The sequence below is a fragment of the Sorex fumeus genome, unplaced genomic scaffold (genome assembly GCF_029834395.1).
Source record: "Sorex fumeus unplaced genomic scaffold, SorFum_2.1 ptg000008l, whole genome shotgun sequence".
Taxonomy (NCBI): Eukaryota; Metazoa; Chordata; class Mammalia; order Eulipotyphla; family Soricidae; genus Sorex; species Sorex fumeus.
This window is the reverse complement of record NW_026606065.1, coordinates 56,824,882-56,837,186: the sequence shown is the minus strand read 5'-3', so window position 1 is coordinate 56,837,186 and position 12,305 is coordinate 56,824,882. Positions and strand designations below refer to the sequence as shown.

The following is a 12,305-nucleotide window of genomic DNA, read 5'->3' as shown; positions in this document are numbered from 1 at the left end:
TCATGTGATCTGCATCAAATCAAAATGTGGATTTTAGAACTCATTTCTAATTCATCTAATTCTTTTACAAGATAAATAGGACTGCAGATACTTTTTCGCTCAATATAGCTATTTCTGATGCCCTTCACTGTTACTGTATTTTCTTCATGCAGTTTGATGTTTCTGCATTTGTATGTCATAGGCTAATGACTTATTAAAAAATTAAAACTCTCAAGGAAATCTTTTTTTCCCCCAATTTTATTTCATTTCCTAATAACTGTTAGCGTACTGCTTTGAATTTTTCTAAGTCATTAACAGTGAATTGTAAAATGTGAAATGAGTGATAGGGCTACAAGTAGTTAACCTAAAACAAGGACAAAATATTTCAGACTGTAAAGAGCTGAGGAGAGAATGAAGACATTGCAATCTTACATCTCAATTCAAATGTCGGCAACCCTTCCAGCTTGTAACATAATCTGAGAATATTAGTCAGTCTGTGACTTCATTCTCTTCTTCTGTTAGACTACACAGGAAAGGCACAACACATCAGCTCACAATTCACCTCATTGTTGTAACAAGATGGGCTGGAGCGATAGCACAATGGGTAGGGCTTTTGCCTTGCACACAGCTGACCCAAGTTCAAGTCCTCCGTCTCCCTCGGAGAGCCCGGCCAGCTATCGAGAGTATACTGCCTGCATGGCAGAGCCTGGCAAGCTCCCTGTGGCATATTCAATATGCCAAAAAACAGTAACAACAAGTCTCACGATGGAGACGTTGCTGGTGCCCACTCAGGCAAATTAATGAACAATGGGAGGACAGTGCAGTGCTACAGTGCTACAGTTGTAACAAGCAAATAATTCCCCTTATTATATAATACTGGAGCGATAGCACAGCGGTAGGGTGTTTGCTTTGCATGCAGCCAGCCTGCTGAGCCGGGTTCGATTCCTCCGCCCCTCTCGGGAAGTCCGTAAAGCTACCAAGAGTATCTTGCCTGCACACCAAAGCCTGGCAAGCTACCCGTGACGTATTCAATACTCCAAACACAGTAACAACAAGTCTCACAATGGAGACGTTACTGGGCCCACTCGAGCAAATCGATGAAAACCGGGAGGACAGTGACAGTGACTATATAATATACCAAATTTTCTTTTTATTTTATTCATTTTTAATTTTTGGTTTGGGGAACACATCTACAACTGCAGTGATTAAGGATTACTCCTGGCCAAACTCGGGGCTCCATGCTAAGTATCAAATTTAAGTTGGCTGTATATGCAAGACAAACTCCCAACATGCTATCCTATATTTCTGGCCCCAAACTTTAAATAAATGAAAAGGTATGCGTCAAATGAAAATTCAATGTTTGTGATAAAGCTTAAGTTTATAAAACTCTTGATAAAAATGTATATCTAATTGTCTTACAGTGCAAGAAAAATATACGTGAGTTCTGAGGAGCTTTAAATTATTAATCATATTTAAAAGAGGGGAAGGCTTATTTAGGATTCTTCTAAAAGAAATCAGGAAGAAAGAAATAGGGGATGTGAAAAGCTGCTGAACTAAATAAATTCTATTCCAACTCTTATTAACCCAACGTTTGACATACAAAACTTCACACACTTCCATGTCTAGGTTTCTTTTTAAAAATGAGGGCATTAAATTTTTTTTAAGTTTATATATGTACTAAGCAGCAACAGTAACCACTTAACTCTGTGCTTGGTATATCATCACTGTTCAACAAATGTTGAATAAATGGCAATTATTTTTTATGTGGTGTGTGTGTGTGTGTGTGTGTGTGTGTGTGTGTGTGTGTGTGGAGTTTGTTGGTCATACTCAATTGTGCTCAGGGGTTACTCTAAACTCAGGAATCATAGCTGGCAGCTCAGGCGACCACATGGAATGCCGTGTATTGAACCCGAATCAGACTTGTGCAAGGCAAGCGCCTCACCCACTGTAATGTATCACCCTGGCCCCTGGATAAATATTTTTTTTAAACTTAGCTGGTACCTGTAACTATGTATTAAGCTATGTAATAAGCATAAAGTTGGTATTTTTAAAAGGAAGAAAATAGATTGTTAATGTGAAAGGAAGTCCTCTACCTTTTCTATTTTTTGAGAATATTTCATTTCTTACTATCTAAGATCAGTGAAAATAAAAAGGGTGAAAAAAGTCAAGGAGTTTTGATTATGGCTATTGGAAGAAAATACAAAAGGGAAGTCACAATTTTACTAGTATAATTTACAGATAATCTAAGATATCAGAGGAACTGTGGTCCACATTCTCACTGATGTTAAGAATTAATTTTTCAATTGAAGTTTCAACAATTTAATTTTTTCAAACTCACAGAAAAGCACTAATACACATTTCCTATACAGATCATATCTATACATTAATCAAATAATATATAGTGAACTGAATAAATTATAATGGGAAATTCATGAATTTGTTGTGTACGCCACCAAAGAATAAAGTGATATTTAGTAAATGTGACATTGGCACGTTAAGTTAAATATAAACTTAAAATGGAAAATTGGGTTCAACTGAACATTCAAAATTCAAACTTTTATGTTTGAGTATGTGGTGGGGGAGGCGAGAGTGGGGGTAGGGACCTCCCTAGTGGTTTTCAAGAGGGCTGATAGCCAATCCCAGGGTTCTTAGCCAACTGGGCCAGCAGTTCATTTCAAGACTACATGTGGTGCTAGGAATTACCTGGGGGTCACCTGGAGGTGCTTGAGAGCCACCAGAGCACAGCTAATAATGCTTTGGGGACAAAGTTGCGCTAAGGATCAAACTGGGGCCTGCCACAGCAAGGTATGCCCCTTCATCCTGTATGATTGTTCCAGCCCCTAGATTAACATGTTAGTTCATCAATGGTAGTAATATTCCTTTAGACTGCGTTGTGAATACCATGATTTGCCAAGCATGACAAACTAAGTTTGATATGAACCTCTGACACATCCGTGTGCATGTACAGGTCAAGGATATGGGGCATAGCTATGAACAGAATAGGAAAGTTTTATGGTTTTGCTTGGATACTCTCTGGAAGAGAAAAAGACATCAAGCAAATTATGACACATACACAGAAGATTACTATGAAGAGGGAAAAAGTTGTTAGGCCCAGTGCTCCCTTGGGTACTGCTTATAAGTCCCCATCCTCTGTGCTAATGACCCCTGAAAGGAGCCTTAAGACTTGGAGTATGTGCGTGTGTATGTGTGTGTGTGTGGGGGGGGGGGGCGGGCAAAGCAGTAGTACAGAAGGTAGGGTGTTTGCCTTGCACACAGCTGAAATGGGTTCAATCCTTGGCTTCCTATATGGTTCTCCAAGCACCGCCAGAAGTAATTCCTGAGTGCAGAACCAGGAGTAACCCCTGAGCATCTCTGGGTGTAACGCAGAAAAGTAAAAAAAAAAAAATGAAAGAGGCAGAGAGATGTTTCAAAACCATGTGTAATGTTAGGAAGCTTTTGTGGTGTAATAACTTCTGAATAGACCTGGAAGGATGGGTAAGAAAAGATGTTATGAAGGAAACATGTACCTAATAGTTGGACGAAGATGTGTGACTTTGGTTTAGGGAAAAAATTCAGTATGACAGAATCACTGAGCATGAGAAGGGAATTAGTGCGGCGACATGGAGGGGTAAAGGAGGGAAATGCATGCTCTACTTTTTCCTCAGAATGTATTGGAAAGAATATTGAACAGAACAGATAAAGGAGACCATCAAAAAAGAAGCTGAGAGTAAGGCGGTTTTGCAAAAAAAGGAAAAAAAAAGAAGAGGATCCTTTCAATTTTGTGCAGTGGACCTTAAGGTTCCCATGAGACAGCCAAATGAAAACTGAATGTTGTCTGGGGCTTTTAAGAGATGTCTGCATGAGATAGAGAAAACTCTTTTAATTGTTGGAATATGATAAGTAAGCCATTTAAGTGATGGCACTCTCTAGAGAGAGTATATACAAAAGACTATATAACTTAGCTGAAGAAAGATATCATTATAAACTTGACCACATACAGTATAAGCATGTACAGTACACATGTGAGGGGAGAATGAGTTTTGGAGGTTATTTACTGGTCAAAAAACACAGGTCAAGGAGTGATCATCTGTTCTAAAACATCAAGTGACCTAATGCAAATCTAAATAGATAACATTTTCAAGCTCTTGAAACGAATGTCATAATGATCTCTAAGATTCATGTATGAGAGTTAACTGCCACAAAATATAGTCCTACACGTTGCTGTTTTAAAATCTTTTCTTATTTATTCAGAACATATTCATGCCAAGTATGAATTTTTAGTTAATTATTAGAAATATAAGCAATGAAAGATTAACCCTGTATACAAGTGTACAATGTGCTGATTTACCTTTCATATTAAGAAAGTTCAATCATTTAAATGTTTTTCTAAACTACTTTATGATTTTCTTATTCTGAGGAAAAAAATAATCATAAATTACCTCTTTTGTAATCCAGGAATATTTTCAGTAAGATTTTTTAAATTTATTTCCTGTTACTACCTATCTTCCTCTATTTTATATATTTATAGAAGCTGTTGTAAATAAAAATAATACATTAGTCTAATCTGAGGTCCTTATTTGGGGGTGATAGTTGATGGATAATTACTTGAACTTGAGAAGTGTTGCAATGCCCAATTGCTAGGTTTTGGAAGTATTGGCCCAAACCTGGAATTTATTTATTGTCAAAACATTACAAGTAAACATATGACAAGCAGAACAAAATGTGGGTTTCCTAATTAACTTAAGTTTATTTTGGAACAGAGAATAATTTCAGTTATGGTTGGAGTGGGAGTCAGGAAGAATACAAAGAGTATCATAACACCTGGGCTTGGGAACATTGAGAGAGCAAGCGAAGGCAGCAAGAGACTGTGTTTATGTCATTCTTGAATTATGAAGCAGTGGGTGATGCTCATAGCTCCCCAAATGCATGCCATAGACCATTTCAGAAATGGGTAATGAGTTGTGGTTCTATCTTCTTTGCTTTTTCCTTTCTAGTGCATACATGCAGACTAAAACTACATGCAGTCTGCTTTCCTTTGTTAATTTTTAAAATTATATTAGAATACTGATGTATTAATTTAGTTTAGGGTTTTAAGGCTACCTGAACTAATCTAGTGGGATATGAGTTTCAAAAGATGACTGTTCTTCTTGTAAATGTCAGGTTGTTTAACTGTTGGGCAATCAACATTTGGCAACTACACAAAAACACAGTGTAGCATTTAAAAAAGAAATTTACATCTGAGAAAAAAGTAATGTTATTAAGTAAATTCAAGTACAGCTGAAGTGCTGTATTAAATAAAAACTGCATACTGTAAACAGTATAATAAAATCATTAAGTTCAGATGCAAGTCTCGAAATATATAATTATCTGATTATTCTTATTAAACTAGTGGAATGTATCTTTTTTATTTTTTGTTTGTTTTTATTTTGGGGGGTCACACCTGGAAATGCTCAGGGTTTATTCCTCTCTGCATTCAGGAATAAATCCTGGTAGGTTTGGGCAACTATTTGGGATGCTGGGGATCAAACCTAGGTTGGCTGTATGCAGTGCAAGAGCCTTATGTGCTGTACTATCACCCTGGTCCTAACGGTCATATATTGATTGATTGATTGATTGATTGATTGATTTTTGGTCACACCCAGTGATACTCAGGGTTTATTCTTGGCTCTGTACTCAGGACTTATTTCTGGCAGTGTTCAGGGGACCATATGGGATGCTCGGGATCAAACCAAGGTGGGCTGTGTGCAAAGCAAACACTCTACCGGCTGTACCATCTCTCTGATCCTGCATCATATCTTTTTAATATACTAAATAGTAAGAAAAGTGAAAATATTTTATACAAAATTAAATCAAAGCTTAAGTAACACCACAGTGATTTTTTGACTTTTCAGTTAATATGTATAATTGTTGAACTGTTTTACTTCCTGAATTACAAAACTGTTTGGATGAATTTTCTTTGTAATGTAGCTATAGAATTTTGGATAGAAAAAAAGAATATACTTTAGAATAGGCAAATCACAAAAGAAACATAGAACTATCATCATTTGAAATGTATAAAGCAAGAAATTATCCATGTTATAGTGTATATTTGAATATGAATAAATCTTTACAGATTCAAATTTTAGTAACTACAGTTTTACTGATGGTCACATTTTCAAGACAGTGGGAAAATATATATATGTAAAATGAAATTAAAATGTTTCATCATTGAACAATCTGAAATTTACAAAATTGTCCTATTATGCAATAATAATTTATAGCATTTCATACACGGAGTGCTGACAAACTTTACGATCCTGTGGATATCAGACAATTTATATATCTAAATGGATACTCATGTACTTTCTTGGCTCATTTTGGGCATTAGCTAAATCAATGCATGATTAGTCCCTGTGCACACAAAACAGGGTTGATATTTACAATGATCTTATTGAGAAGACTAATTATGAAATCAGCAATTTGCTAACATGGATGTACTTTCTTAAGAGAAAGATGCAACAAATATCTTAAAATTTTTAACATTATGCATTAACATGTACTTTTATTGAAGTTCATATAATGTTCCTAAAATGAATTCCTTTCTCTATGAATGATTAGTGAACATTGGCAGGATACCTTGTAATAGCAAACAACCCAAGTATATGATCTAAAATATTAATTTAGTAGTCTCAAGAAGTCTAGTTTCTTGTACTTATTGTACATATAACTTTACAAAAGTATATTTCCTTTACACTAATTTAAGAACAAAATTATAATAGTTTATTAAGTAACAGAACTAATGTCAAACAATATACCAACAATGATTGAGGTTCAATGCAAAAATAAAAGGAATTGGGCAGATTAATTGGGCAGTAATCGTGTCTGACTTTACTCTGAAGAAACATCTTCATTTAAAATAGAAAACAAATACCCCTTTTTTTCTGCTTAGTATTCATGCTGCTAGATTGAGTTTACTGTTTAGAATTGATGTTAGACTATGTTACATTCAGACTTTCTTCCTTTCTAATAGTGTGGTCTTGGCAGAAAACATATTTAGCTCTTCTGAGTGTTTAGTACAACTCCCTTTAGTATTCTATATATGCTTTTACTCAGCATATTTGTGTTATTAAAATGTATAGAATAACATACAGAACATTTAGAAAATTCACATAGGACTAAAATAATCTTACTTTTTATTATCACTGAACTAGCCTATTTTTTGTACGTACCATGCTATTTCACAAAAACAGAAAATAAAGGACTTTTTTTCATTTTAAAAACCACGTATTTGATTAACACAGGATTTTAATTCTATAGGCTATATTTTATAAACCTTTCCTGCATTAGATTGGGCTTCAGGAATTCAATAAAACACATTTACTGTGCCCAAGATTAAATCATACATTGTTTAAAATTAATTATTCCTTTTTAATTGCATTGTATAAACAGAAATGACCTGTTAATTTAAAGAAAATCTATCAGCACAAAATGAATTCACTCATATAAACAAGCAAGATGAACTTGACCTTGTTTGAACTTGTTTTGATGTGGCCCAGATGGTAGGCTACATGCTTGAATAGCAGGCTAAAGCTGAGGAAAAACTCATATAGCAAGATCTAGATTTATAGCCTTTTGCAAATTCCTACCTTGTATTGTCCTTTCAGCATCTGTTCTGCCGCCACTGCGGTCAGCTTCTATCTCTGGGGTCAGAGAGTCTAAAAGCACAGAAAGGTAAGAGTGACACATATTTCATTTGATTCCTATTGTCCTTTAAAAAACAAGAGCAACCTGTTACTTGGGTGTTGAATTAAGATTGCATAAATCTTTGTCAACTTGCAAAGGTTGAACAAAAACAGTAACTGAAAGTCATCGAAATATCTGAACAGATAAAAAAGGAAATGTCGTTTTTTTTATTAAAAGGGATTGTGGTTGGGAAGTTATCAGATCAATTACGTATTATAGATCATTAGACATGTTTGGTTAGAGAAGCCAAGGCAGGTGCCAGAGACAGGAGTAAGTAACAAAACGAAGAAAGCATCTATGAAATATAGTATATCACCCAACACAAGGAATTAGTCTCCCTCTCATGCTTCAAGCTACAAGTACAACTTAATCACAAGGTATACAAAAGCATGAAACCACAAAGCTGTCTTCTGGGTATGAAAACTGAACATAAGCCAGCTCTGAATCAGATGTACACGCTTACCATTTAAGACCCTGAGACTCTCTGTTGAAGCTGCTTGTTTTAAGGTTTGTTCTGCTTGCTCACGTCGTTTTGTCTCAAATTCCAGTGCTTCCTGCAATTTTCTTTTTGCCTTCTTCTCTTTCTTTAGTCTCTTCTGAACTATGGCTAGAAGAGAGTATATTTCTGTCAAGAAATGTTTGCACCTATCAAACTTAAAAATGGCTCATGTTCTGTTTTTGTTTTTCCTTTATGAAATATCTTTTTTTCTTCCTGCCAGACACATTTACCTTTGCAGAGGAATGTAAAAATAACCACTTTTATCTGAAATAAATCTCAGTAAAATGTCCAAAGAAGACAATTTTTATTTAGTCCTGAAGAACATAAGGATTTTTTTAATTGTCAAAATGTAGACACATGTTTATTGAGAAATTAATTTTAGTAAATATTTATATTCACTGATAAAGGAAGCCTGAGTAAATGAATTTTGATGCTTAGCATTTGCCCTTGAATTGAAAAAGCACACATGAATTTGCATTATGCAAACCATTGTACGAATGCCTCCTATGTCTTATGAATCACTCTGAGTAGCAAATAGAGCATTTTCCCCTATAAACATTTTGCAAAACAATGTTTAACCAGTTAGGTTTTTTAATAATTCTTTTCTGAAATGTTGAAAAATTCAAAAATATCATGTAGGAGTAAACACATAGTTTGCAAATATTTGATCTATTTATTGTCTTTTGCTCAGACACCTTAATACTTTCTACAGTTAAAGTTTGTATTTATTCTCATATATTTTGAAATAATATACTTTTACTGTAGGAATCTGGTGAGTATAAAAATTCACAGTCAATGTGCTACTGCTAACATTAGTTGCTAATTGTAAAAAAATAGATCATGCAAATAGTTGATATATATTTGCTTACATGGAATAATTTAATGATGTGTATAACACATAGTAAATAATGAGTGAATTTTCTTCACAAAATTTATATTAACTAAACTTCTGCTGTGACAATTGTTTTAACTTCCACAGGATACACAAGGTAAGCAATTAGCATATGGAAACAGTCAAGCATGTATATGTGTGTTTTAAATCTGATTTCTGATGACTTATATACATTTCAATCGTGAATGTGGCAGAATCATAATGAGGAAATCCTGGAAAAGTGATTTATGTAGAGTAATAATTCCAACTTTACTACTTGATTTTAACTACAAATTAAAGAGCAAAACTTCTATTCAATATAAATATAAAGGCAATAATAGCTGAAATAATAATTTTAGTTTCAGTCGTAATTTTCATATAGTCCACTTTTACACTTTGACATTACTAATATGTTTAAGTTGTTGAGTCTATTGTTGCCCATTCTATATACTTATAGAAACTTTTTTCTTAAAGCAAAATCCACCTTAGCCAGTCTTAGAAAGACAATTAAAACTGATTCAAAATAAATGCCAGTTTCCTTCAGTGGCGTAGCAGCCATATGTTCACCTTTAACAAAGTGACTGGGCTCCTATTTACCTTTTCAGACATGATTGTTTATAAGCCTTTTAAAGAAGAACCAATTTCTGAATTATTTATTTGAATTGTACACTCCTATGGCACTAAAAACTCAATACCCAGTGCCTTGCATTGATGTCTCATTGTTTTCTCTTATGTGACTGAAGCAAATGGAATTGCCATGTGTTCTTTTTAGGGTAAGACACTGTTTCAACAGATACATTCATAATAGATCATTATTGATAGCTGTCCCCTTTACTTACTGTTTACAATTAAATAAATCAGAGGCTCATGGTGTGATCTATGAAATGTTTTGCCCTCTAGTGGCTACAAAGAATAAAACAATACAAATCCATGGACAGGTTTGACCAATAACATTATGAAGTTATTCATGTAACCAAAAGATTATTTTTGGAATTCATAGTCTGCATCTAGGTCTAATTTGAAAAAAGTAAAAATAAAATCAAACATGGCTCTTTCATGGAAAATGTTTCCATTTGACCAAATTTCATGTTTAGAATACATCCTGTTATCAATGTACATTCTGTTCTAATTGTTTTAGTACTTAAATCTATGTGACTAAATCTATGTGAAAACACATTATTGATAATTGTGCTATATACCTAGGGTAACAGTTTCCCAAATCAATATCATTCCAGGAAACCATTAACTGTTGCTTCATGGAAACAAATGAAAATATCTACCAGTTTTAAAAGCAAAAGAGAAACAATGACTTTTAAATGGTCATGCCAAACAGATGCTTAAAATGAGGAAAAAATCTCCTACTCTGTAACACTTAAGGAGAATTTACAGCTGAGACAAAGAGGCAACTGAATGAAATAAAAGTCTTCTTGAAGGTTATTATAAAATAAATGCACAGACATAAATGAACTTCTGTAACTACAATATCAAGTAAGTTACAAGAAGTAATTCACTGACTTATAATTATTTTGTTAATAAAATTCCTATTGATTAACATTATAAATGTATATTTGATCCTGGTGGACATGATGAGACATGAAAAAAGAAAATTAAATACTCAACTTTAGTCATCTATTTGGATATTATCAGTCTACATTTTCAATTGATACTTACTAAATAAGTTTTTTATAGATCACACATGGTGAGCTTGGGGAACTATTTGGGGTACCAAGGTTAAAATCAGGATCAATTATCTCTAACCCCCCAAATTTAATTATTTTGTTTTAGCTTTATCACTAACACTTGAGTTTTGCAAAGGAAACTGTGAATGAGTATAAAGCTCTTCTTTGTGGTTGTCATCTCATAAGAGCTAATTTTTGTTTTGAAATTATGTATTTGTTAAACTCTGTAAGTAAATAAAATATCTGATTAATGACATAATAATTAATATATAAACTCCCTGAAGTATGAACATAAGAGAAATCATGCATTTTAGAAATTGATAACTCAACAAAAACCAAAAATTTGAATTTGCTAAAGAATTTAGCCAAGAATATTAATTTTTAAAAAGCTACAGTTTCACAGTAAATCACCAGTTTTACATCAAGTAATTTATTTAAAGCATTACATTTATTTGGAAGCATAAAAATACCTCTGTTCTTTTGTTCCATAGCCAACTGTTTCTCGAGTGTTTCCCTTAGTTCTCTTTCCCTTAAAAAATCCATCTTTAGCTCTGTTTTCTCCAGTTGAACCTGTTTTTCTTGAGCTCTGGCATTATCTATGGCAACTTTCAAAAGCCCCTGTACAAAAAACACATTCAGAATTGTGGTGTTTTGGTAAAAAACACATTTAAATTCATTATTTCAAATCACTTTTCAAAAAAAAATCTACTTATCAATTTTTTTCACTCTAGCTGTACACTCACTCAATAGGATTTAGCACATAAGAACTCTAAATCAAATAATTTAAGAAAAACATATATGAATATTATAAACAGCTTCAGTGACAGCTACTAAGAATATCTAGCTCAATGCTATGCATAAAGTATAAAAATAAGAAGTAGAGGAAACCCTTCCATAAGTAGTGATCGATTATGGTCTATGCAACTGCACATGACCTTTGTCGTACTCCTTCCCCTATCTTCTGAAGTCTTTTCTCTACGAATCCTTACTTAACTTATACCAGGCACAATTTTCCTCTTTTATTCCTCAAGACACCAATTACTTTTGACACCAGAAGCTTTTCTCTTTCTCTTCCCTTTTGAATGCTTTTCCTCATGATTTTCCTACAGTTCAGGGTTTTACTTCATTTTACTATCGCTCAATTAAGCAAAATCTCTTATCCTTTTATCTAAAATAGCTCTCCAAAACAACTTCGCTGTTTTTTCTAAAAATATGAATACTATTTGATTGTACGACAACATTTATTATTTTATTGCTGTTAATAGTGTGCTTCTACTAAAATAACAACATTCTGAGATAGAGGGGTCTTTTTATTTTTATTTTGTACTATGTCCCCAAGGCCCCCCAGAAATCATAATACTTTCATACATACATATATGTATAAATGAGAACTAACCCATGCTGGCATTATATTGCATTATTTTTAAAAGGCATATTTAAAGTGACATAATAGAACTTCAAAGAAAGAGTTTGACAGCATAATACATAATTCTAGAGCACTTGGTAAAAGCAGAGTGTATTTATTTATGTAATGCAGCTGATTATACAATTTACA

The 12,305-nt window shown here is 33.6% G+C and overlaps 1 protein-coding gene across 3 annotated transcripts in view; it reads right to left on the bottom strand.

The window, feature by feature from the left end:
* DACH1 (dachshund family transcription factor 1) overlaps nucleotides 1–12,305 on the bottom strand; it is a 426,920-nt gene that overhangs the window by 25,662 nt on the left and 388,953 nt on the right. For all 3 annotated transcript variants that reach the window (XM_056109866.1, XM_056109865.1, XM_056109867.1), the window contains 3 exons: nucleotides 11,221–11,368; nucleotides 8,165–8,308; nucleotides 7,605–7,673 (listed from right to left, as the gene is read on the bottom strand). In XM_056109866.1, the coding sequence (XP_055965841.1) occupies nucleotides 7,605–7,673; nucleotides 8,165–8,308; nucleotides 11,221–11,368 (361 nt within the window). The remainder of the gene's footprint in view (nucleotides 1–7,604; nucleotides 7,674–8,164; nucleotides 8,309–11,220; nucleotides 11,369–12,305) is intronic.